The following is a 27141-nucleotide window of genomic DNA, read 5'->3' as shown; positions in this document are numbered from 1 at the left end:
TGAAATATATATCTAATATTTCCACATTTGAATTTGGTTTTAAAAAAAAATCAACACATACTAGGAGATTTGTTCAACACACTAGATTTGTTCAGTTAATGTGTAATGGCAAAGAGTGTACATTTTTGTGGTTTAATTCTATTACTCAAAATATTCATTATTTGACACAAGTTCACACAACAAGACTGTTTTGCTTGCCTCTTCAGTGGATTATGTAACTTTTGTAAAATGTATTGCAGAAGTGAGCGTCATCTTATGTAGTGAAAACTGTATATTGGTTTAAAATGAAGACCAAACAACGAACAACCAAACAAATGTTAGTTTGGACACTTTTTCTTTATTGGTGGTGCCACAAGGTGTTCACCCATCCAGAGCCAGTTAAAAAACCCAGACAGACAGGAAAAACAATGCCTTTTTGATGTAGAAATATAGAAAACAATAACCTTTAAAAAGATAAAACACGGATTTTGTCTTTTGAACTGAAGGTAGTCAATCCTTTACTTTTAGGAGCTCAATACAGTGAACCCCAGTCAAACATCATTGCACAAACTGGTTTGGGCAAGTTCAATAAGCAAATATATTAAAATGTAGTTTTAGTTTTTTTGTTTTTTTTGCAAAGCCTACTTTAATGCATTTTCTCAAGACCGTCAACATAGGTTCAATTTAGTTAGCCTTGACAAGGTCAGTTCAAATTAAATCATAATATTCCTGTCGATACGGTCTCAGAGATGGGATTATTTGATGTATTTAATCTCCTGCTAGTACAAACAAGCTGAGTGAGAAGGGAGTTCAAGGGACTGTTGTGATGAAAAGAGAGAGGGAGAGAGAAAAATGTTCTGTGCAGGGGGGTTATTTTCTTTAGATTAACAATCAAAATTGCACAAACAAAACAGTTTTCTTCTACTAAATTCACTAAATGTTAGTGCATTTATAATCCTCTACAAACAAAACAGTCCTACTGTACATTAAATGTCTTGACTCTTATTCTCAGTTGGAAACATGATTGATGTTGAAATTAGAAGAAAGGAAAGGAGAGAAACATTCCATTAACTCTGTATCCTGTATGACATACACAGTACAAACTCATTCACACATTGTGAGCATGTAGCATCAGCTATTTTCAGCACACGACTTGACGCCATCATTCAACCGGGTATAAATACTACAAATACTACTGTTAGCTTATTTTGAAGGGAGATTGTATAGAGAATGACAGGGGTGTGTAACAAAAACGGGAAATTAAAGGAATAGAGTGAAAGAGGGAAAAAACGATCGCTTTCTAAAACCAAACAAATAAATGAAACAACGCAGAAGGACAGCATGGTTACAGTGTGAACAACATATATAATTTGACAAACAGCATGTTAAATTACATTAGTGACAAAAAAAAGAGAATAATCCACAAAGAGAGAAAGAGAATGGAGAGAAGAGTGAGCGAGACACATGGAGAATGTTCTACTTTTTTTGAAGGTACATTTTTGCCTTTTTATAGTTATCTTATTTTTTTAAACTTTTTTATTTGTGTTCAACAGATATTAATGAGATCATATAGCAGCAGGTATTTCTTTTATATATGTTTTTTTTGGGGGCTCTGTTTTTTAAGCTGTGAGGTCAAAATAACTGGCTTCTAGAACGATGAACACTTGGAACATTTCTGAGGTTGGCTCCCTGCTCTGGGCTTGTTTCCCCATTTCTTCTAAAAACACATATTCAGCACCGAAATCATCTTTGTTTTTACTGTACTGTATGTACGTCAGTGTGTTTCGCAAATGCATAGCTTATGTTTAGTGGCATCTTCAATTGATTTAAACAACATACAGGGAGGAATGATAGGAAAATATGACAGTGGAGAGGGGTGACTTGTAAATGGGAATCAAACCCAGCACACTGCAGTTATGTTGCCTGGTTGTAAATTCCACAGCGTATGGTCCCATATATAGATTTAATGTGTAGGACATAGTGCTCTAATCCCACAGCAAATCTTGTTTTGATTTTTAAACCTTTAACTAAAAGGGACGTTGTTGGTGTTGTTATAATTATTGTATTGTTGGGGTATTGTCCAAGAACATTTATTTTGCACATACCTGGAATTCAACCTCAACACTCTAATACCTCCTGAGCCACTGCCACCCTACTGCACCAACCAAACCAAAGAATAGAAGAGCGCTTCGCCGGTTATCTGACAAAGAAAGTTGAAGGAGATCAAATTTGGCTGACGGTTTGGTCGAAATGAAACGTAAACACTAAAGTAAGCTTGTTGCTAGTGATTCTTCCCCAATTTTCAGTGACAAATAAACTACCTGGTATGCCAGTCACCCGTAACTGGACTAGTTGTCTTGTTCTCTTTTGGATATTTTAAAGACCCCCCCCCCAACTCCCTGTTTCAATTCAGCTCTATTCAACTGAATGTGTTCATGGGGTGGGTCACACACACACATTACTACTTTATAAATAATTCTGTCAATTCGTCAACATAACAGGTAAAGACGGCTTCAGTGCTGAAACATGGCTTTTAGTAAAAACGGGGGTTCGCCAAAAAGACAGAAAAGGCCTTGGGTTTCTTCCTTCTACATCGTGGCGGGCTGCAGAGGCGGGCAGGGGGAGGAGCTACCTTCGTGTTGCCGGGGCAACAGGACACTGAAGCTTACACCACCTCCACAACATCCAGCACCTTCCCCGCCACCACCTCCCATTAGAGCACCCGTCATCACAGCTGGTGTCCCGCCCTCCTGGAAAGGGGCGGTAGTGTTGGCAGGGTCATCGTTGTAGAGGCGTTTGATCCCATCAAAGAACTCATCTACTTCCATCTCTTCCACCTGTACGCACGCACGCACGCACGCACGCACGCACGCACGCACGCACGCACACACACACACACACACACACACACACACACACACACACACACACACACACACACACACACACACACACACACACACACACACACACACACACACACACACACACACACACACACACACACACACACACACACACACACACACGATAAGATGGGACTTGACAGTATTAGAACAGAGACACTCATTTAGACTCAATTAAGCCCAAACCACACCAAAGGGTCAGGTCGGGACGAGTTGCATTGGTGTGGTTTACCTTAAAAAAAAAGTCTCATCCCGACCTGACCCTTTGTTGTGGTTTGGGCTTTATACAGCAGTTAATAACTACTTCTGTAGCAGGAAGATTCTTTCTAGCAACGCCCTGAGGAAACCCTCGTTTGGTGGAAACCGGTCAGCTGTTTGTTCTTTGATATCTACTTGTTGTTTTTAGTGGACCTTCCTGCTTCTGTGAGAGTTTGCTGGAAGCAGGAACCTGTATTGGTTCGCTTTTCTATTTCATCGTCTTGTATTTTATTGTTTTAAGAGCACCTTGTATTCACTGGCGTTCGGTATACTTCCTGTTAATAATTAAGCCTTCTGGTACACTACATTGAACTTAGACAATAGACACTGGTATTCTTATGTAACCCATGTGACACACACACCCACACACCCACACACACACACACACACACACACACACACACACACACACCCCCCCCCTATATATCTATCTATATTCTATACTGTATATATACGGATGGGGCGGGCGGTGTCTGGCTGGGGCGTTCGCGCAGATATGCCCATATATGGACCTGACATTTACAACATGTCAACACAATAACCACTGTAACGAAAGGCGGGCTGATAATGTGGTGCTTTGCGCCATATTATCAACTGTGCGCTGTCATTGGTGCTGTATGCACATGGCGACAGGGACAGAGATACAGACCTAACCTGTTCTTGACGCCCCTTCAGCGCCACACCATAAAATATATACATAAATAAAGCTTGCAAACTCACAACGTTTATGACCACTTGGCCCCAATGTTATGAGTGCTTCTGATTTCTATGTCATTTGTCTGCCTAACCATCTCTTTGCCCATCTACCCATCTGTCTATCTCTCTGTCTGCCCATTAATAGATATGTAAGGTTCATACCTTGCGCTTGGCAGAGGCCTTGCATCGCAATACGATGTTCTGCAGGTGGTTGAGTGGAGGATGGTGTTGGTGGTGGTGTTTTGGTGGAGACAGAAGTGCGGGGCTGGGGCTGGAGGTGGGAGAGGTTGGGGCCCAGGGGTGCTGGCTTCCCTCCCCAGACACAGGTGCCTGTGGCTGGGCAGAGGCTGTGTAGACACCCTGGTCTCTGGAGGACTCAGTGATGACTGCAGCATTGGTGGTCCCTGTGTATAGTTCACGAGATTAAAGAGCAAAGAGTTATTTGTAATTAAAACAGCACATATACCCATACATGCACAATGCTGAGATTGTAATCTATATGATTGGTGTACGACTAGTTGGCCCTGTCTGTATTTACCATAAGGAGAATTTAACACAAAACACATTTTTCAGCTCAGACGGAACATAACCCTTAATGGCCACTTGGTGGCACTGTAATACCATAAGCCAGATGCAACAATCAATGCATTAATGTATCTACTATGAACCCTTCCTTTACAAATATAACTAACCCAAACCTTTGGATCTTAAATAGGGTGCAACTTTATTTCATTTTTCTATTTTTAGACACATCTTCATAATGTTCTTATCAACATGCATATAGATACATTTTAAGCAGGATTTGATACAATTTACATGAATCGTCACACCCCTAAACCCATGCTACACAGCTCTGCGTACTGCAGCTGTAGCACATCTATGCAGTCACTCAATATCCTGTCTGTAGTTAGTTTGATCTCATAACTGTTGACCTTGTATATTATTGTTCATTTATCATGCCTACTCCTGTTACACTGGACTTTGGCACTAAGGTACTTACTTAGACTGCGCTGTTATACTTCAGTAGCTCACACTACTAATGCTTAATTTATATACGCATTAGTTCATGCAATCAACACATTTTGGGGTGCACAACACCGACAGACCTGTATGACAAATGTTGATTTTTAAGGGTGAACTCTAAAGTCATCCGTAAGTGTTTTCAGGAATACATTCCACCACATGCCAAATGATAGAGGAAGCTTGTGAGTTTGCAATATGTCATGTGCCATACACAGTATAGACACAGGGCCTATGTATGTGTCTGTATACTGGGCTTACAAGTATACATCGACACCTGTTTGGGCCAAGTGTATATAGACACATATAGGACCAAAGTAATTGGTAGAAATGGTATCTCAACTTGTCGGTGTATGTAGCTTTGGCGGAAAGAGGACGGGATGCTTTGTATATGCACAGAAAACTACAACAAATTTAAAAGTTCTCCACTGGTACCGTGCGTGTTGTTGCAGTGTCCAGGCCGGTCCCGTGTACCATGGGGCTGAGTGGTGGAGGAACTTATTGGACCGGGCAGGAGAGGAGGCTGGTAGATGTAAACAGTGTTGGGAGGCAGGGAAGCTCTTTGTGTGGAAAGGCTACGAGCCACAAGCTCTCTACACCGAATCAACTCAGAGCTGTCAATCTGGGAGGGGGATAAGAGAGGAGAAGAGAGGCGGAAAGCAGAGGAGACGAGTGGAGAGAGGAGCAGAGGGGAGGAAAGGAGCAGAGGGGAGAAGGGTGGTGTAGTGGGGGGAGACGGAAAGGGGAGGAAAAGAGAGGAGATTGTAAAGGAGGAGTGAAAAGGAGACAAACATTTATACATCTTTAATTAAACAGAACACCAGAACTTCTCTTTCTAGTGTTTCAGACACTCATTCAGACAAGTAACCGTGTCCTTTTAATATTAAAGTAAGAGTGAGCCATTCAGACAGTCAAGTCAGACACACACACACACACACACACACACACACACACACACACACACACACACACACACACACAAGTTACTGCTTAACATGGCTGTTTCAATGTCATTAAAATCGTTGTGCAAAAACTAGGCCCCTTCTGATAAACAGTTGTAGAGTCCGGCTGGATATATAAACCATATACTTTGGAAAGGAGGGTGGGGATATGGACAGCAAAATTGTCCAAATATGTTTCAATTAAATACATAATATTTTCAGGCGTTGTTACTATGAAAATATAGCTTTAAAAGGTGTATGTTTCAAAGGTTTGTGTAAACAGACTTTAAAAGTCTGTTTTCACGTACATGGCATATATTGCAAATGATTTAATTTAAGTCATCATAGCAATCTCGATTAAAACACACAAACTATCGAAACACCCATCGAGCTGTGTCAGAGACCAGCCGTTTTAATGTGTTGTGGTGGACGACAGCATGGTCATACTAATGCGCCTCCGATTGTAACCAATGAGTGTTCTTAATTCAAAACTTTGCAGACAGTGTTCCCCCTTTTCATAGCACAGCCAAGCCGTGACAGACCCATCGGTCTGGTCTGGTAGATAGCCTACTGGTGTCAATGTGACAGCTACCTGTGCCTTCCTGAGCAGGTCAATGGTTAGAGCCAGCCAGTCAGGGCAGCAGGTTTCCAGTTCTAAGGTGATCAGAGCCAAAGCCAGCATGGATCCGTGTACCTACATGAACATAAAAAGGATTAAAAAAAAAACATACTTCATACATACATGTATATGTACATAAGATATGGATTGATGACGCTTCTATTGTCGACGAGTGAGGAGCCTCCCCTCCTCCTGAAGTGTTAAGAGAAAGAGATAGTAAACTGAAATCCAGTTTCATTCTGCTTTTTATTAGCGTTTCAGTTGGAAATATTCACTGATCTGAACTGAACTTCCATGATAAATGGCTCATAAGTGAAACAAAACACAATATCTTTAGTAATTGTAGACAACAAGCTACATCTGCGCTTCCCTGCACTCATCTGTACATGGAGACCAATGTTGTTTTCCCAGCTCGGAGCAGTGGCGTTTCCAGGAATTACATTTTGGGCAGGCAAGAATTACATTTTGGACAGGCAAGATGTGTTAATTGTCGTCTCCCCGCGCACAATCGTAGCACTAAAGGTTTTCAAAGAGATATACCTGCCAGACGAGTAGTATACAGGCTGAAAGGCTTGCATTTACATTCCAATGGGTGATTGAGGGTCACGCTCTACCGCGACGGCCAATCAGCTGTCCATTAATAGTTCTCATGGCTTGTGTTTGTCCTCTTTTTTTCTCATTGTATGGATTTTGGCCAGGCCAGAAATGGATTTGGACAGGCGGACGCCTGCCCTCGCCTTATTGTAGATACGCCTCTGGCTCGGAGGATGGTTCGTTTGCCTACTCTGCATTAGGTTTTGAGTGAATCAATAGGAGAAGAATGCATGTAAAGCAATCCGTCTGTCATGTTCTGTGGAAGGAAGTAAAAACATTATCGTATTTTATCCTCACATCTCCCTCACAATGTTATATTTAAGTGGGAGTTTAAGTGGCAATTTCCCTTACGAACGCATCGGAAACAGACATTCCTGTGCATGCTGGTGCATGTGTGAAAGGCCAACACAGGACAATATCCCGATCTAATACCCGGGACATTTTCCAGTGTGTATGTAAGAAAAAGGGCTTAATTGCGGGTACTGCCATGACAACTGAATTTTCCTCCTCAGATAAATAAAGGAGGTCTACAGTATCTATTTCAAGTTTTACAGTTTTCCAACCATTCATGAATCGTGGGTGTGTGTGTGTGTGTGTGTGTGTGTGTGTGTGTGTGTGTGTGTGTGTGTGTGTGTGTGTGTGTGTGTACCTGTATGAGCGTGTGGTCAGCCAGACAGTGGTACAGTCTCTGTGTGAGCAGTGACAGATGCTGGGAGCGGTTCATTCCTAGGACAGACTCCAGAGACCATGATCGACACGTCAACACCATGGCGTGGAACTACAGGACACAAAGACTAAACAATGACCATGATGACACGCGGAACACCTCAGGGAGGGCTAGATGAACTCACAGGACCCCCAAGAAATGTATGTAGTTCATTCAACCACATAAACCCAGCCCCTCCATTTTCTGTGGCACACATTTGGTGAAAATAGCAGATCCACAACCTTAATGCATCTGTTGTTGTAGACACAAATGTAAATGCCTAGAGGTGTGTGTGTGTGTACAATACATACTATGTGTAGAAAGTCTAGTGGTGTTGCAGTGTGCAGGTCCCAGTCGAGTTTGTCCAGGATGATTCGCTCCATGCGGAGGATCTCCGCTGATGAACAGCCACAGTCACTGGTACTGACCAGCTCCCGAAGAGACGGTACATGCTGCAGCACACACACACACACACACACACACACACACACACACACACACACACACACACACACACACACACACACACACACACACACACACACACACACACACACACACACACACACACACACACACACACACACACACACACACACACACACACACACACACACACACACACACACACACACACACACACACACACACACAATTGACCTACAGTATAAGGGACCTCTTGCTCAAACAAAACACTGAAAGCGTCTCCAAATGTTTGTGTTTAATATAATTTACTTGGTACACTATTATTGCAAATTACCACGTTCTCTAGCGACTTCCTTGGTATGAACCTTTCTGACAGTAGTTCAGATTTCTCCATACCTACAATCATATCTGTATGTGTCTGTGCGCCTGTGTTTGCCGGTGTCCTATATATCTGCCTGCTTTCATTTGTGTGTTTAACTGCATATGCTCTCACCTCGTCCTCCTCACAGGTTTTGGCAGCCAGGAAGAAGCAGGCAATGGCGATGCAGCGCAGGTACTTTGGGCGGGCCTGTGGAACCACATAAGTAATCAATGAATGCTCAACTGGTTAATGAGTAGAGAGAAGAAAAAAACATCCTGGATTCAAATCCACAGGACCTCTATTGCTTATAATCCCTCCTGTCTCTACCCTGGTCTCCAGTCTCTGTCTGACTCTACATGAAGCAGAAATGTCCAAGACATTCTCTTAAAGCTGAAATGTTTCTAAATTCAGCCCCTACTGATAAGCAAATGTAATTACAACAACATAAGCCAGCCTTCCCCCTCCCATACATACAGCACTAGGCTCTCAAAGTTAAGAAGACAAACGAATACCAAACGACTCGCCCCTTTACCAACTTTTAATTGTGTTATTATGTCAAGGTAACCGTTAAGTTACTTGAAATGCATCTAGCAATTAAAATTGGTTATTACTTTTTGCATGGACAGTGATTGTTCTGGGCTGCAGTCAAAAGGCTGTCTAGACGTCATCAAAGGTGGATCGACAAATCCACCATAATGGAGGAGCAATGGGGGATTTGTACTCTTTGTACAGCAATAAATCCTGGAGCAGTCGTTTACTCTCTGTGCAAAGCATGATTTCACCATGCGGGGGAAGGGGTCATGAAATTGTGCAAACCAGATTTAAAGCATGAAATCCAACAGAAAACTTTTTTGCTTCCATAGCACAGTTCATAAATGCCAATAATGCAAATACGTTTTGCAGAAGTTCAAGAACACAAATCAGCATTTTGTCAACACTGAGTAGTCTCTAGGGGTGAGATTCAAATGAGTCAGTGGTTTCTCTATGGCGCTATGGCATTAATGAACTGACCATATATATTATTTAGATTACAAATACACACACTCTTGTATCCAAAACAAACACTTTTCTTCACTGACTCTCTGGACTCCCACACACAGGACTCTACTTTCTGTTACACACAGTGTTTAGTTTCACATCCACATACATGCAGGTAGAGAGAGAAAATGCAGGTATGGAGAAAATGCAGGTATATGAGAAAACTGATTGTAATACAGTGGTTCTCAAAGTGGGGTCCAGGGTCCCTTCCCCCGACTCCCGAGTGAGTTCTAAATGGACCGTTACAGGTCTGTAAATCTGTAAAAAGTTTGAGAACCATTGATCCATTGAGCCTCAGACATGATAGCGAGCTTGTCGGTGAGATTTAAAAAAGGCGAACTGTACTCATCAGACTACAGTACTCTGATTGGACGCAAAACAAAAAGGTCAATGTGGGAAATCCAAACGCTACGCATCGACCAAGGCAGCATCGACGCTCAGGTGGGGGTCTCAATAGGACAACAATGACACCACTAGAGTACAGCGGTTTTCAGTCGCACCTGTGAAGACCGCATGTGTTTCCATACACACTAACAACCAGAGTGTAATTTTAAATGGAACAGGGAGGGCAGCATGAGAGGAAGTCTGGTGAGGGAATGGCTCGTCACCCAAGAGAGGAGAAACAAAAGTAGACAACAATAGTCGAGACAACAATAGATGACATGAGAAGACATCAGAAAAGAGAATAAATAGATGAGATGAGAGAAGGAGGGACGATTTATCAGCACAACTATAAATTTTTACATTATTTCGCTGCTGTGTTTCTAGAATCTACTCCTTGTTCCTGTAGGGCAGGCTATAAACACAAAACAAAGCCTCAGAGTTGTGAGGTGAGCTGCCCGTATAGTAAGCCTCATGACCATGCATCACTAGAATGGGCCAGTCTGCTGCAAAGGCTGTAAAGCCATTGTAGATCACACAAACACAGCTATCAGGAACTAATCCAGCAACGATAGCTCAATAACCCCCAACAATCTAGCCCTGGTGCTTAAGAATAGAAAAGAACCTGGGACAAATCAACAGTAATGTCCACGTTCCCGTGCCCACTGGTGCTGTAGTGGTCAGTGGCTGAGACAATTGACACCAGAACCACATGTATAAACATATTCTAGCCTACGATCTAATTCTATCCCCACAGCAATCTTCTCTACTGTGTCTCTGCTACATTTGTTCACTCTCAGCTACCGTCTGTATCCCTAAAAATACATTCACCCGACACAATAATAATGATACCTCCAAATATGGTCACGCCTAGTGACACCACACCTCCATATATGGCCATGCCTCGTGACATCACGCCTCCATATATGGTCATGCCTTGTGACATCATGGAGACCCTTAAATCTCCATATCTGCATATATGGAGCCGGCCAGCAACTCTATATCTTTTTTTTCATTAATAATTTGTATCCCACGATTTTGTAACCCATTTTCACCCCTGTGTCAATTATCCAATGTGATCCTGGGCTCTACACACCCTCAGCCAACCTAGTCCCCATATATGGGGGACATGTGGAGAGCAACGGACTTGAACTCATGCTTCCTTCATGCCTGAGTATCCAAGTTGCTCCTTTACACCTGACAGGGGAGTTTCCCTGGTTGGACGTAGCGCGTGGAGGGAACACGTTATTCCAACCAGTTCCTTTCCCCTCCATCAGGCGCCCCGGCTGGCCAGGGGGAGGCAGTTTAGAGACCAGGATTACTGCATGTTTTTTGTGAGGGTACCTACCCTAGGGGACACGGGGAGAACATGCAAACTCCACACAGAAAGGCCTTTTCGCCAACCCCGCCTCGGGTATGGGCACTGATGACGCGGAGGAGGAAACACGCCGCCAACACCCACAGCGTCCCGAGCGGGAATCGAACCCAGGACCTTCTAGCTGTGAGGCGACAGCACTACCAACTGTGCCACCGGCAACTCTATATCTGACCTCAAACCCTTAGATCTCCATATATGGAGCTGACCTGTTCTGACATTCCATATGTTGATCTGCCCAGCAGTCTGCCGTCACCCAGGCGGATGCGTGGACGCCCTCAGGGCGTCTTACTGGTAATGATATTGTGTGAATCGGGGGAAATGTGTCACTCTGTTGTATTCACGCCAGATAAAACATTTTCACTCCACGCCCTTTCTGTCAGTATAGTGGCATTTTGACCCGAGATTGGCATTTTGACCCAAATCACAACCGAAGCCTCGTTTTTCCTGAGGAACTATTCCCCAGTGGGCAGATGCAGCCACCTAAACTACAGTGCTCCAGTCCAAGCCATTGAATTACTACACAAAGAACAAAATACAAACGTTACTCAGTTGATGTTGTGCCCTCCGAGGGTCATTCGTTGTTAAACAGTGAAACCCTGTACTGTGGTCAAATCTGGGAACTTTTTAATGGTTTAGAAAAATTGGATACTGCCTCCTTGTAGTAGTATTAATATTATAATGATTTACCTTGATAGAAGCTAGAAAGCGGTCCAGTATACTGACAGCTAGCACCAGTGTCTCTGGGTACAGCTGCAGTCCACTGTGGAGCTCTGTCAACCAGCGCACTACCTCATCCCGCTGGGCTGGGGAGATGTCTGTAACCTAAAAACAATCAAAAACAACATGGCAGCTTAATAACATAATTACCAACAACATTCATATTGTATGTAATGACTTGATGTACTAATGGAGGAGTGGGGTGAGTGTGTGTGTGTGTGTGTGTGTGTGTGTGTGTGTGGGGGGGGGGTGAGTGTGTTTTGACAACAGCAGATTAAACATACAATATCAGACCCTTTTGGTTCATTTATTTTGCCACCTTTCAAGAGTGCAGTGGCTATTTGACTAGTACTGGGCTCAAATCCACCAGAGCTTTTTAGTGACCCATAAAACTATGTTGTGTACACTACCATTTATACACTCAGTGTATGAAGTGTAAAGAGTACACAAGTATTTTGCAGTGCATGCCCCTGCAAAGTTTCAGATGGCTTCTGAAGGTACTGTAAGTGATATTCTTTTGTTGAAACAAATTTATTTTGTTTAAAAAAAAGGTCTATATTCTGATTGTAATCACTGCTTTATAGAGTTTTTATTCAGTAACAGCGGTTTCCCCCTCTCTTTAATAAACAGAAAATACACTTTCAGGTGGGTCACCAATTTAATCCAATCTGGAGAGTGAATAATTTATCAGGTTCAATTTAAGTGTTCAAGTTCTGCTCATTTTTTGGTTGTACCACTTCCAATTTAACTTGTCCTTACTGTACCCTGGAGTGAGTTTTCTCTCCTAATTGGATTAAAGTGGTATCTCGACACTAAATGAATTATCTGGTCATCCTTTAACCACTTAAGCCCTGGTCTGTTTTATACTTCATCGCATGACAGTGTTGTGCAAATGTAGCCGGTCTACAAGCACACGACTTGTTGAGAATGAGATGTAATGACATCAGTAATGACATCAGTTTTGGACATGCAAGGTTTCTGCCTGACAGCAAAGATATAGAGATAATGTTGCGAATCATGGTAGTGCCTCTTTAAGCAGCACATATACATGTATTTAGGGTCAAACGAAAGCCAAACACACTACAGCAGGAACTGAAGCTGTCCAGCATGATTCCTCTTGAACAAACTTATTTTGCAAATGCAGGAGGGGGTCACTTTGCACTTGCACAGTTGCTCACCACCACCAACACCACCAAAACAACAACAACGTGAGCACTGAGCAGTAGTTGTCTAACTTGTCTTGACGGTTTCTATAAGGCTAGAAGAGCTAAGAGTATGGTGCAATGACTCAGCAAGACAGCAGGCCCTACAGATTAACTGTCAGGGATTCCCTTCTGCGGAGTCCTCCAACTTCATTAGATACACCTCGGCTAAGCCCCTGGGTAGAGAAAAACACTATGTGGGGAGTTGGAACGAGGTCAGATACCAGAATAAAATAGAATAATAGACCAACAGAGTCCAACTGAGCATTGTGTGTGTGTGTGTGTGTGTGTGTGTGTGTGCGTGCGTGCGTGCGTGCGTGCGTGTGTGCGTGCGTTCGTCTCGGAATCTGAAGTTTCCCAGACTGAACCCAATCTCCTCCTGGCTTGGTGTCAAAGTGTCCTTAAGTAAGACACTTAACTTCCAACTTCTCCCGATAAAAGCAGGTTGGTGGCGCCTTGCATGGTTGCCTCTGAATGTGAGAGTACTGTGAATGTAATGCAAATTTTAAAGTGCTTCGAGATAGGCACTGTATACTTGGGCCATTTAGAATTTAGAAAAGAAACACTTTGGTGTCAAGGACCCCTAAATCGACATTTATTAGCCCGCGGACCCCCATTTGAAGAGATATGCCAGGGACCCCCATTTGAAGAGATATGCCAGGGACCCCCATTTTAAGAGATATGCCAGGGACCCCCATTTGAAGAGATATGCCAGGGACCCCCACAAGAGAAGATTTTTACGGCTGATCCGTTTAATCCGTTTAATTTCAAGAACCCCCCAGTTTGACATGAATTAGGCTACGGACCCCCATGCCCCCATGGCATTTTTTTTTTTATCTCTGGGACCCCAATTTATATCGTAAAATCGATGTTAATTTAACTCAGGCTACTGCAACTATCTCGCCTCCATACAATTCATAATCAGAGTTAGATTATCCAATGCATGCGTCTTTAGCAACACAGATATCTCTCGCCTCTTCTGTATGGGCTCTGACACAACTGGGTTGCACAGCTCGTTTGGTGCTAGTATTTACAGAATATTATACAACAGGTCGTTTTGAGGAAGCAATCTGATTGGTTGAACACCTTTCTAGCCGTGCTTCAAACCACATTATTTCAACGTCTAATCAAAACAAACAATTCAGCCGTGCTTTTCTCTCAGAGCGCAGCAGACTCGTGGCTAGGCTAGCTAGTTTTGTGGTCGTATAGTGACTACATCACTGTCATTGAAAAATTATTATTTTTCAGCGATTCTCTTAACTGTTGTATAATTGCAATATTACACTCGAGGGGGTGGTTTAACGTCATTAATGCACTTCTGCGTTGCTTTCGGCTTGGTGTCAAAGTGTCCTTAAGTAAGACACTTAACTTTATTAATGCAAGCCTGCGATGCTGCAGGAACTCGCCTGCATTAATGATGTTAAACCACCCCCTCTCGTGTAATATTGCTTAATTATCATTCATCAGTGTGGATGCTCACATAATAGTGCTTCGTGTATGGGATAACCATGAATAATATTACTTAATTTTTATATCAAATATTTTTTTGTCATCCAGGAGACGGATACAAATTAAAAATCACACCCGTGTGAAGTGAGTGGTGCAACTGGAAGTACCAATAAATACCATATTGAATATTTGATTGAAGAAAGTAAGATCTCATATAAGGGGAATAGTGTTCATTTGTAGGTGGAAGTCACAAGGACACATACTGACCTGTGAGGAGGGCTTCTTTGGCACGTAGACCTTCCACATCTTGGCTTCCCTAGAGGCTGCCTTTTCCAGAAGAAAAGACAGCCTCTGGTGCTCCCAGGGTTCGGTGTACTTCATTACGATCACCCCTGGTTGAGCCTACCTCCCCACTGGATACAGCAACCTGGAAAGGACACATAACAACATCAACACGATCACCTCCTAGGACCTAGTGCAACACTCAATCAGCAATCCGTAGAAAACAGAAGGTGACACTACTGCTGCAATGTTGCACATTATACATGTATATGCTGGATGTTATATTTATGTGATATATTGCAAAAACAAATAACATTTCTACCAATTGCATACAAAACATAGATAATAATTAAACATTTTCAATTCAGTTAAATAGCGATCTGTGCAGGCTAACATACGTTCAATTGATTTCCTAACGAGAACGCTTACAAAGAGTCAGACACCAAGATATTACATGTTGTGTCAAAACATTATTCAAGCACAGCATACTATGGTTTGATGTACAGTACAAATGTAATGGTTCAAGACTTATGGTTAACTGCAAACTAAATATACATTTGACATTTAAATCAAGCTGAAGCAGTGCACTGTCTGCAACTGCAAGGCATTAGCCTTTCTTCAAATGTCCTTTTATTATGAGTTTCTTTAGCACTCTCTAAAGAACTTTTAATTGCCTTGCTGTTGAAATGTGCTATACAATTAAAATTCAACAAAACAGCTAGGGTCAGTGTTACTGCAATGCATTAATTGCATTGTAACAATTAAATGACCCTGGTTTGTTTTATGACTGTGAGTGTAGATAGCAGTATTAAATCCCTAAACTCAAGTCAGGTTAGTTAACTAAACGAGGAGTTGGAGTTATCTGACCATCAATGGTGTGCTACTGTGATTTATTTCCACACCTTTGGCATGTATACAGTAAAATCATCTGGATTAATAAATCCAATTTGTATTGTAAGGCAGTGTCTGTACAAAGTACAAACTACAAAAGGTAACCAAAATGGTCCACTCGGATACATACATTAACTCTCAAGAGTTAAATTAACACCCAGTACTAGTTAATATCAGGTTTTGACCTGAATACCTGATTGGAAGAAAAGGTTGCATCCCTCCTTCCTTGCCCTTACATGACATGACATTTAGCACGTAGTGTAGGTCACATAGATAAGCTATAGGCAGTGGCACTGTGTTTATAATGCGTAAACAAAATGATAAAGACGACCTTGGCTTGGATGTGTACATCATAGCCTACAAACAGAACAGCTGCAGTCAGATCTATGCATGGTTTAAGCAGCAGGTGCTGAATGAAGCAACCTGGCTCAGACTATCCACTGGTACATAAAACAAACAGCTACAGTTGCTGCTGCAACATGACACAGTAAAATCGTTCAGTCTTCATTCATCCAGATCTGTAACTGTGTGACATTGTACAAACCAAATGAACCTGTGGCTTCCTTTGGTTTGGTTACATTTGTACACTGTCAAACAAAGTAGCCACCCCGGTGTTCCTTTGATGTTGAAACATCAAAGTACGATAGGGACATTTAAAGGGCCGTCGTTCTTTCTCCAGTAATTAACCTGTGTTCGCTAAGGAGTATATTAAAGAAGGAGAGGTCACTGTAAGCGTTATAAAGCCCTTACACAACATTAACGGTACTGGAAACAATTAGTGTTATAACAATTGAATCTCCCTGAAACAGTTTATTTGACAAAAGTAGGTATAATTCAAATATTCGCGTTTATTTTATCAACGTGTATTATTCATGTTCTGCTCTCACAGAATTCTTAATTTCGGCTGTTGAACTTGACGTATCTGAGCTTTCCTTCTTTACATAGCCCTGGCTCGCTCCAGTAAGTACACGGAGCCACTCACCTCCCCTGCGAAGCAGTTGGATTTCATCCGGTCCACTAAATTCATGAAAAAAACAAAGGGGGCAATCTTGACTCCCGTCCTTTTATTTATTCGTCCATCTCGCCGTCCATGTTACTCCTTTTTGGGGGAAAAGGGGTATAAAAAATAAAAACGGAATATAGACAGATACCGTCTACTTCCGAGGAAGGGACCAGGAATGAATAGTGACCAGACAACAAGATCCCATGGCCCAACGAGACGGCGTGATGTGATTCGATCGCTAGCTGGTTGCTAGGTAGACAATCTAGGTCTAAATTCGCTGTAGCGTACATTGGAATGTATACAAAATAACGTTAAAAATCTTAAAAAGCAGAAGTCTGAGGCAGAAGTGATTCCGATAATGTACTGTGATCTGAACCTAATAAAAAAAACGTTACAGTAAAATGTGTGAAATTGTGTCATGATATATGCGTGTGTGTGTGTGTGTTTGACTATGCGTGCGTGGGAGCGAGCGAGTGAGCGAAACATTTAACCGAAACTCAACATATCTGCATTCCAATAAAAATTTGGATTTCGGATTATATTTGTTTTCTTTGACTGCAGTCGGAAACCACAGTTGCTTGACAACGAACACGCCAATCACATCGTGAGTGTCCCGCCAGGCAATGGGATCTAGAGGTGCTGCCAGTGCCCACATCTTTGGTAGGAGTGGCGTCAATCCTGTTTATTTTCTATCCAGTTAAAAAAAATATATATACAAATAAAATTAACTTTTTATCACGTGAGACGTTTGGCTTTCAATAGGCTCTATCAGGGAATTGTCCATGTTATTACAAGTGTATTAGCAGTAGCACATAGTAGAAAATGATTATCATATACAGGTATGTTTTGTCACTTTTTGAATAGTGTCCCTGGCTGGCTGTGTCCGAGCACGAAAATGGGGTTTGGTTGGTTTTCACAAAGTGTCACTGTTAACACAGCTACAGTAGAGGGACCCCCTGAGGACCCCCACACGGTAACTCTGTCATTTCTCAACCATTTCGGACGCGGGCAGGCTCGCCGGAACCGGGCCGCCCCCCTGGGCGCGTTCCTGGGGGTCTGGATGTTCCGGGACCCCCCGGGGACCCCCACACGGAGTTGCACCACTCACTTCACATGGGTGTGATTTTTAATTTTTATCCGTTTCCTCCTGGATGACAAAAATAGTATACAATCGTGGGAATATCTATCTATATAGTTGTCTGTCTGTGTCTGTCTTTCTCTCACACACACACACACACACACACACACACACACACACACACACACACGCGCGCACACACACACACGCACGCACGCACACGCACACACACCACAACACAGGAGACAACAAGCACTACATGATTATGATCACGTAATTCTTTAAAGGGCAGATTAAAGGCCAATTAAAATCTCTCATTTTGGGCGGACTATTTGAACGGACCAAAAGGACACCTTATGATTGGCTGCTGGAAACATCAATATTAGAGGAGGGGTCGAGGGGCTCGTCTCGTCTGATACAATGTTAACAATTCCTCAGATTACGATGCCCTAAATTACTCTATCAAAATACATAACCGCACCAAATAAAACCGTATTAAACTACATCATGTAACACCGGCTGTGCTAAAACATTCGAAGAACACATGATACAAAAATAACAAAATACAATAAATATTTTAAATCGCCAAAGTGGGCCCGTCCTTGACGCTCGCTCCGTCCTCTGATTGGCTGCTACCGAATCAGCGTCACCGAGTGGGCGTACCCGTGTTCAACATCAACAAAAGAAGAAAAAAGAGAAAGAGAGAATCATCAGATACAGTAGAGAAGAAAGAAAGAAAGGAACGAAGGAAAGGAAAGAAGGACGGACGGACGGAGCAGTAGAAGAAAAATAAAGACTATACGATGTGGATTTAACTAAACATTACAGGTAAACATCTCGAGGTCTTATTCAAAACACCCCGTCGTTTCATTCTATTTATTAGCAGTGTTTCATTCTGAGTAAAGGGAATGTTGACTGACTGTCGGATGGGAGGAGAAAGGAAATGTAGATGAACACAACAACCTCAAAGTATCTCGAATCTCGATATATATTACACATAAAGCCAGTGTTGAGACTATTGATCAAATGTGACGTGTATTTAACATAGTTTCTGTCCATAATGTGGTTCTATATGCGTGTTTTCCGTGCAAAATGCTCGTATTAAAAGGGACATCGAAAAATATTTTACATTCGATTATTCTTCACTGGTTTAGTCTGCATACTCTGCAACAACACAAAATCAAGTTCATTGTTAATTTTGTTTCATGGCTACATTTACAGCATTACATGTAATGTAGTTGCATGGATAAATCACCAATGTTTTTCGTATAATGTTCAGAACCTCAGGCTGGACTCTGTATACAACATACATTGCTTATATATCTGATATGGCCATATGTAAACCGAAACGTACTATTAATAGGCTTTATGTATCAGAATTAATTTGTATCCGTGTGTGTGCTGTGTTTATGTGCGATATCATGTGACACTTGTGTATAACATTGTTTGTTAAACGTACTAGTCTGTATTTACTGCGAGGAATAACGCATTCATAGCTCATATGCTCAGTCGTGTTATTGTACTCTGCGTGTAATAATATAATGTAAATATTTGGATTTGTGTTGGAAGAATTGCGCATTCAAGATTTGTTGTTTTGGCCCGAACGTAAAACCAGCTGATCGGGAAGAATGAAAAAGGCAACCCCTCCCCCGCTTTTCAAATTACTACCATGTTATTACAACAAGGAACTGGGTATGTTTGTGTATGCTTGTGTATATGCATAAAAAACACACACCGCACGGCCATTGTTTGGTTATTGGTTATTAATTAAGTGATGATGAATGCTTGGGCTGGGGGAAAACAAATCTTTGTTTTCGAGGCGAAGTAAGGAAGGCGTTAACCGACGAAATCTGACACTGACTGAATCCCAGCTGAGAGCCAGACATGGAGCCAGAGCAGAGTAGAGGGGGTTGGGGACTTGGGGTAAAGCTTTGGTATAAGGTACTTTGTTGCCATGAGTGGAGCTCGTCGAGCTGTTACATTCTGCTCAAAGAGCTGCACGTACACAATATTTTTGGGGAATAATATCGCAGAAGATCACACTGTTTTAATGTTTTATAAATGCAATGAACAATTATGATTAATGATTAAATGCTAATTATTGTTTTGGAATGTTTTATAACCTCTAGGGCTGGCTATTTGATAAACACTGATGCTTTTCACAGTCAAGATAAGAGGGCAAAGCACAGCTGCAGCTGATGCAATATTAGTGGGGAATTTGATTAGCTGCAGCTTGTCTGTCTTTACCTTGCTATGTCAGTGAGTGTGCTAAGGATTCACTGCTGCAGAAGTCAGTATACATTTTCTGGTGCTGCTTAGTTTGAATGGCATCAGCGATTTTTTTTAAATTCCCCATCTGAAATTGCCTTTGAACTGATTTGGTTGACTTTTCTTTGGTAACGTAAGCCTAGCAGTCAGCCTTGTAGACATGTTTGAGACAAAAAAAAATGCCCGGTGCAAATCTTTGACCCTATCGGTAGGGCTGGGTAAACGCAGGCTATAACAGTAGTTACTATGTCATCTTTGAATAACAACAACACATTTACTTGTTTTTTTTCCAGTTAACATACTGTGATAAAAGGAATAAACCCGTACTGCATCCAGTGCCAAGTGTCAAGAGAGATGGATGCCTTCAAATTGATGAAAGAGCTGAGGGCGAATTATGAACAAGAAGTTTATTACCTGCCCAAGGAGACAGGGCTAGACTACATTGAATCCACACCACAGGTAACCTGATAGGCGTGACCTATATAATTATACAACACATTGAGGACATGATATATATTGTATAATTATGTTAATGTTTGCTCACAGTGACACACTTACTGAACAATTAGTACTGTGCCTCTGCATGTTATGTCATGGTGTTTTTATGGTAATGCTACATTAGTCATTATTTGGTTGTTTGATTACTTTATATTAGCCTTTAGCACATGGCTTAATCTAATTCAACGTATATTTAAACTTTTTTGTTTGTCTACTTTTGTTGCTATTGTCCCCGTTTTGTCATAATCAAATTAACTATTTTTGGTGCTCATATGATGTTTGCCAATGCAATTTGTACAAATTAACCAGGTTAAAACTCATCATGGATGTGATCCTGCTTTCCAGAATGACAGTCGGATTTCAGCTAAGTGTCGAGATGCCAAAGTGGAAGACATGTGGAGTCTGACCAGTTTCTTTGGCTACAGCACCCAGACTTTTGTCCTGGCCGTCAATCTACTGGACAGATTCCTAGCCATGATAAGGGTAAACACAATTTAATTTATGATGATAATAAACAATGAATTCACAGACAGATCTGTCCAGCTGCAATGTATTGGGGTCATATTCTCAGTGGCAGTATACTGAACATGTAAATAGTAGGCACACAATGAACCTGCTACATTTCAACACTAACCTCTTATATACTGTAGTCATTGGTATTATAGCCTCTCCCCCTGTGTCTTTTGTTCAAATTGTATGTGTTTTAAATACAACTTGTACATTCTCCTCAGATTCAGCCCAAACATCTGTCCTGTGTCAGCGTCAGCTGTCTCCACATGGCTGCCAAGGTGACGGAGGAAGAGTGCAACCTCTCCTCCACGGACGAGCTCATCCGTATTGGCCAGTGCAAATTCACTGTGTCCGACCTCAGCCGCATGGAAAAGATTGTGTCCGAGAAGCTAGACTTCAAGTCCAAAGCGATCACTGCCTTAACATTTCTGCACTTGTATCACCAGATAGCACTTTCACACTGCACGGACAGGTGAGTGGTGTGGGTGGAACAAAACATTCTCAATCCCTGACCTACTAGAACAGTATGTGCATGTCATGATGCAAAACAATGTTATGCATGCAAAAATGTACAGAACAAGCTGCCAAATGTCCCCAAAAAGGCAGGAGTGATAACTACTGAATGGTGAAAAGGGGTTCCCACATGATATCTCTGCAGCATACATTTTCTTTTACCATTGTAGGCTAAAAGTCCAAGTTGAGCAGCAGCAGTGAATTATCAAAGTGTCACACTGAACTGCACTGATAAGATTTGCTGCAGTCTGCCTTCATAACAAACACCTCACACTTGCATAACTCTGATAGATTTCAAAGTGATCTCAAGTGCAACTACATTTTGGTTGGTAATCACAGATTACAATGAGCTGTTCTATATCTAAAGGACACATTTGTCATGGATCAAGTGAAACAACTTAGTCTCCAAGAAGAGAATGTTTTGTGAGAGCATGTTTATCTGCTGTTAATAAGATGAAAGTCCAGCTTCAGCAACTTAAAATAACCAACTCAGTTGTAATTATTCTTGATTAAAAAAAAAGCTTAAAATTCCTGCATAGTCAGCGTTGTGAACACCAAAAATTGTCCGGCTTTGTAGTATTACAAGTGTGACTCAAGTGTTTGCTAATGCAATTCATATAAAAAGGTCTTTTGATACGACTTGCCTTTTATGTTTTTGCAGGAAGGAGACACTGAGTCTGGATAAACTGGAGGCTCAGCTCAAAGCCTGCCTGTGTCGCATCTCATTCTCCAAAGCCAAGGTAGGATATTGTCTTAGGAAGCCTAATGCTTAATTATTTATGCTCCGTCATACGATGGTGTTGCAGATCGAAAATGTCAGATCAGCTTGTAAGCTCACTATGTGTCATGAATGCCACTCGTAGCTCTCCTACCATATATTTATCCCATCTATGTAACTTTCTGTGCCTCTCTACCTCTCTTTGCTCTGGGTTTGTCTCATTTCTGTCTGTCGTTTCTCTCTCCCTCTCCAGCCGTCCGTGCTGGCCCTGTCTCTCCTGATGCAGGAGATAGAAGCTGGTCAGTTAGCAGACATGTTGGAAATAGCACATCACGTCCAGAGACACCTCAAGGTAAACGCAACTGAATAAGTCCCTTAACTGCCCCCTAGGGCCTTATCTCCAGTACAAGGACACCCAGGGCCAGACATTATCACATTTGCACACACACGACAAACAGAATACACAGGGTTTCAACAGATTGACTTTCGAGAGTGATAGCAAAAGTATAGCATCTTTGTAGATGCTTTCTTTTCTTTACTGGGTACTACATTTCATTGCAAATTACACTGACTGCAACATCAAACATGTTAAATACACCTGTATTTAAGTTGTTCTTTGTCAGCAACGGAATCCGAAATCATGACCCGCTTTTGAGAACTGACCCACTAGTTGAGAAGCAAGCAGTCATAGGAGTCAAATGACATTTGGTTTGTAATTTAACACAAAGCCGCAGGTCATTATTAATGACAGGGCATGTCATTTATGACAGGGCATGTCATTTTAAGAATCATCTCCTTCCTTGTAGTTGTTTGAATTCACATTCCAGTTGACCCTGTGCCATGCACAGCAGTACTGTATTTAGAATAGCATGGGGTTATTCTTAGTTCAGTGACCTGGCCATGGCCGTGTCTGTAGAGGTCTGGAGGTTTAGAATGCCTTGGCAGTCACCGTCTAGTTGATGCTACGGACCAGTGTGGCAGTTTGTTATCCTGCCCAAATCTTGTTTCTGCTGACAGACTATTGTGTAAACTGGTATTGTGTCGCCTCTCTCCACAACCTCATAACCCCAGGGAAGGGCAAGGGTTTCTGTGCTCAAAACAGATAGAGGAAAAACCTGAGAAGTCCGTTATCTGCACAAGAGACTCTTGCCACGGCACTGTGGTTCACATAATTTCTTGCTTGCATCGTTTGTTTTTATTCTGTTGGACACATGAGCATCAGTGATAATTACTAGACACAAATCACTTTTAAACGGTATTAACATCCAAATTGTTAGGGTCAGCTAAACATTTATAATGAAAGCTGGCACCTAAAAGTGTCTCCATATAAATGCTATCCGTATAAACAGTATAGCAGTACGAAAGCATAAACACGCGTGTTGTTGTTTTTCCAGATCTCAGACAGTGAGCTGCTGTACTGGTGTGACCTGGTAGCCAAGTGTCTCTCGGACTATGCCTCTCCCGAGTGCAGCAAGCCAAATCACAAGAGGCTGGTGTGGATTGTGTCCCGCCGGACTGCCCAGAACCTGCAGAGCAGCTACTGCAGCGTGCCGGAGCTGCCCACCATCCCCGAGGGGGGCTGGGATGAGAGCGAGAGGTAAATCATGCCGTTTAGTTTTTTACTACTACGTTGTTTCTTCCTTCTTTCCCTCAAATACATTCTAGGGTTGTAGCTAATGATTGTCATTATTGAATACATATCTACAGATATGTAGAGCAATGCAATACTCTCTAATTTATGGTGTCCCATGCAGAAAATTGCTGATCTATATAAGGTAACTTTAGCTGCAGACACTGTCATACATATACAAACGAGTATAAATCATCAGGCTTTACACTGCCAGAGTTGAGGGTTCCATTCTCTGTAACTCGGAGGCACCGCACCTATCTACAGTGCCACAGTTTAAGGTTTCAGTTCCCCACCGATTCTAGCCATGCTACAAATGCCTGAGAGTTCATGGGAAAGTTCCACACACAGCTCAGTTTTAAAAACAAAACAAAAACCAACCCAGCTATGATAAGAACACAGAAGTAGCAGCGATGGCACTGGAGAAAATGGCAGAGTACAAGGCCTACGTCAGAGCGCGCTTGGCACGGAAAATTCTATGGAAATTACTCAGCAGTTCACCAACACAACAAACATCCATTTAAAGGAACCATCCAGACACGCCCTCTGCATGTGTCACTAGACTTGACATCATGTCAGTTACTCTACTCTTACGACAGCGCTGCAAAAAGTTTCCGTTGTCTGGTGTCAATTCCTTTTTTCAATTTATTTTGTATAATTTATTTTGTCTGATTATTGGATTTGTTAATTGAACAGATTCAGCTTCGAGACAATTTTGTACAACAATAGATCATTTGGGGATAACTCGGGAATAATATTGTTTAACATGAAAAAAACAAATTGTTTACTTTTTTGCTACTGGATAATATCCAGGTCAATTACTTGCTGACAGTTTTCAGACTCTCTGTACGGCTCTGCTTACGCAACTAGCTGGGGAACAAGACAGGGAGTTTCTTGTCTATTGTAACTGCACGTCACGCCTGGTTGTATTACACACAAGACAACAGTCTGTCTGTCTCCTCCTTTTTCCCCACTCCTTTCTGACAACAACGCAGTATCTATCTCTCTCCCTTTGCCCCTGGTTTCATAACACCCACTGCACCTCCTGTGGACTCATATCATTGCCGTCAGGCAAAAACCTCTTATTGCCACAATCGTTACTTCGTTTTTTTTGTTGAATGAATGCCCAATTTTGTCATACTATATAGTGGCACGCATTTTGAGCTTGTAGATCTGCTATGTATTTTCTTTTAATCCTGAAAAGTAACAGTTCCGGACTTTGAGCTTGTAGATCTGCTAATGCTGTCTGGACTTGCTCTCACACACTTCCCTCGTACCTCCAGACATGACCGAGATAATGAGTCCTTGTCGTTGGTAACATCCTAGCAACCACTGTAACTTAGTTTCCATGACATCAGAGACAGGGTTAGGGAAGGCCTACAGCACTGTTTCGTAGCAGTGTGGTAGTGGTGTAGTCAGTGGATGTGTCACAAGGCTGAGTGACATGTGAGTGACTCACATACGACCAACTGATGCAAGTCAAGAACAGATGACAGACTGATGTTGACCAACAGAACGAAGTCCATTGATCAATGGATGCAACAGTTAATCAAAGTATTAAATATAATTGATAATCAATAAGTTATCCATATTTTGCTAATGTCATGGGCAAAAATGTTGAGCCAAGGTCAGCTATTTTTGCAAACACCATTTGCGCTATGAAGTACAGTATAAAATAGGGGTTAAGTGGTTCATTGATTAGTTGATATGTAAATAAAAATCCACTTCTCGGTTATGTTTGATCAAAAAAGTAAAACACTAGTAGTTGTAGCGCTACATTCATTAATCAGTCAACAGAAGCAAAGGCAGGAACTGTAACGGGAGGAGGGCAATTCTGAGCCTCCTCTTTCAAGTGATGTTTTTCAGGAAAGAAAATGGCAGAGAACTTCGTTCTACCAGTGATATTGAAATGCATAAATACTAAATATGAACCCCTCTCTCCTTCCAGCGAGGACTCCTGTGAAGAAATGAGTTCAGGGGAGGAAAGTCTGAGCAGCTCTCTGGGCAGTGACGCAGAGGGTCTCTACTTCCCTCTCCACCTCCGCAGCCAAAAGCACCGCAAACACCTCACCCCCTAGAACACAACCTCCACCAACAAGTGCCTCGTTTTGAAGAAGAAAACGCCACCTTTCTAACGCAACAAATACTTATTTAGCCAATATCTTTATTTATTATTTAATATTACTAAGGGTCTGGGCTACCGTTTGGCCAGGACCGCATAACTACAACTATATTGAAAGCAATCATACTGTAGTCTTCAAACATAAGGACCCAGTTCAGGAATTGTACTGAGGTAAAAAAAAAGAGGTAAATTGCACAAGATGGCAGCTGAAAACGACAAAAAAAGAAACCTGTACTTTCTAGTAGTTTTTAGGACTTATTTTAGTTAAATATTTTGATAGCTGGTGGTGCATGTTGGGATATGTCACATTCCAGGCCACTGGAGACAAAGGAACATGTCGATTTGTTTTGCCAAGTTCGTTTGATCATAGTGCTTTTATTGACAAAAGATCGATATAATTTGTTTAACAGAACGCTGTTGTTTTGACTGTTGTAAAACAAGACTTTTTTTTTTATGATGTCAGGGTTTTTCTTCTTCCCGAGACTATTAATTTGCACAGGTGTGTTTGTTTCATATTAAGTGTTATATCATTGGATGGCTGAAAGGACGGTTAGTTGGTGCCTGTTGAGAGAAGAGATTCTTTGACGTTACAGTATTTTTTTTGTTCCTTTCCTCAATGTAATTTGTTTGATAATCAGCTCTACCCTGTTGGAATATTCAGTATGTATTCTGAAACATGGAGGCACATTTTCAAACATTTAAAATGTTAAACGTCCAGGTATCCCTTTCAAGCATAGCGTTTAATACGACGTAACCGTTGTATGACGGTGTCACTCCTCAAACATGGCCAATCTGCAAGCTTTGCAAAGCTTGTAGATACTTAGGCAATTTTCGGCGAGCGACACTGTTGTGCGACAAAGTATAAATGAGGCTTAAGCCCCATGATTAAAACTTAAGGAGCAAATCTCTGATTGTTTGCATGGTGTTATGATCAGAAATGTTAAAGTGTGTGGATGTATG

General features: G+C 41.8%; 2 protein-coding genes across 3 annotated transcripts; one reads left to right on the top strand and one right to left on the bottom strand.

Moving 5' to 3' along the window:
* Positions 1-317: 317 nt before the first annotated feature.
* ccni (cyclin I) lies at positions 318-17200 on the bottom strand. Its single transcript, XM_079524379.1, has 10 exons — positions 16827-17200; positions 14939-15098; positions 11991-12125; positions 8639-8713; positions 8031-8171; positions 7663-7791; positions 6393-6494; positions 5295-5481; positions 4002-4243; positions 318-2816 (listed from the first exon to the last, which is right to left on the bottom strand). Exons 2-10 carry the CDS (start codon positions 15050-15052, stop codon positions 2568-2570), a joined length of 1374 nt encoding a protein of 457 aa, XP_079380505.1. The 5' UTR covers positions 15053-15098; positions 16827-17200; the 3' UTR covers positions 318-2567.
* A 1408-nt stretch (positions 17201-18608) lies between these two features.
* ccng2 (cyclin G2) lies at positions 18609-26649 on the top strand. Of its 2 annotated transcripts, none has more exons than XM_079524652.1 (8): positions 18609-18753; positions 20487-20652; positions 21037-21174; positions 21423-21673; positions 22376-22454; positions 22686-22784; positions 23827-24029; positions 26008-26649. In XM_079524652.1, exons 2-8 carry the CDS (start codon positions 20548-20550, stop codon positions 26135-26137), a joined length of 1005 nt encoding a protein of 334 aa, XP_079380778.1. In that variant the 5' UTR covers positions 18609-18753; positions 20487-20547; the 3' UTR covers positions 26138-26649. The 2 variants fall into 2 exon arrangements, with proteins under 2 accessions (XP_079380778.1, XP_079380779.1); XM_079524653.1 differs by lacking the exon at positions 18609-18753 and adding an exon at positions 20137-20215.
* Positions 26650-27141: the final 492 nt, after the last annotated feature.

The sequence above is a fragment of the Electrona antarctica genome (assembly GCF_951216825.1).
Source record: "Electrona antarctica genome assembly, chromosome: 16".
Classification (NCBI taxonomy): domain Eukaryota; kingdom Metazoa; phylum Chordata; class Actinopteri; order Myctophiformes; family Myctophidae; genus Electrona; species Electrona antarctica.
Note: the sequence above shows the minus strand (reverse complement) of the source record. Positions and strands in the feature narration are given on the sequence as shown.

Bases quoted from the DNA above. Each gene is read 5' to 3' on its own strand.
- ccni (XM_079524379.1), bottom strand. From the start codon at position 15,052: ATGAAGTACACCGAACCCTGGGAGCACCAGAGGCTGTCTTTTCTTCTG. The intron at 12,126-14,938 runs GTCAGTATGTGT...GATTGTTTTTAG, and splicing joins CAAAGAAGCCCTCCTCACAG to GTTACAGACATCTCCCCAGC. The intron at 8,714-11,990 runs GTAAATCATTAT...GTGGTTCCACAG, and splicing joins GCTTTCTAGCTTCTATCAAG to GCCCGCCCAAAGTACCTGCG.
- ccng2 (XM_079524652.1), top strand. From the start codon at position 20,548: ATGGATGCCTTCAAATTGATGAAAGAGCTGAGGGCGAATTATGAACAA. The intron at 21,674-22,375 runs GTGAGTGGTGTG...ATGTTTTTGCAG, and splicing joins CTTTCACACTGCACGGACAG to GAAGGAGACACTGAGTCTGG. The intron at 22,455-22,685 runs GTAGGATATTGT...CTCCCTCTCCAG, and splicing joins TCTCATTCTCCAAAGCCAAG to CCGTCCGTGCTGGCCCTGTC.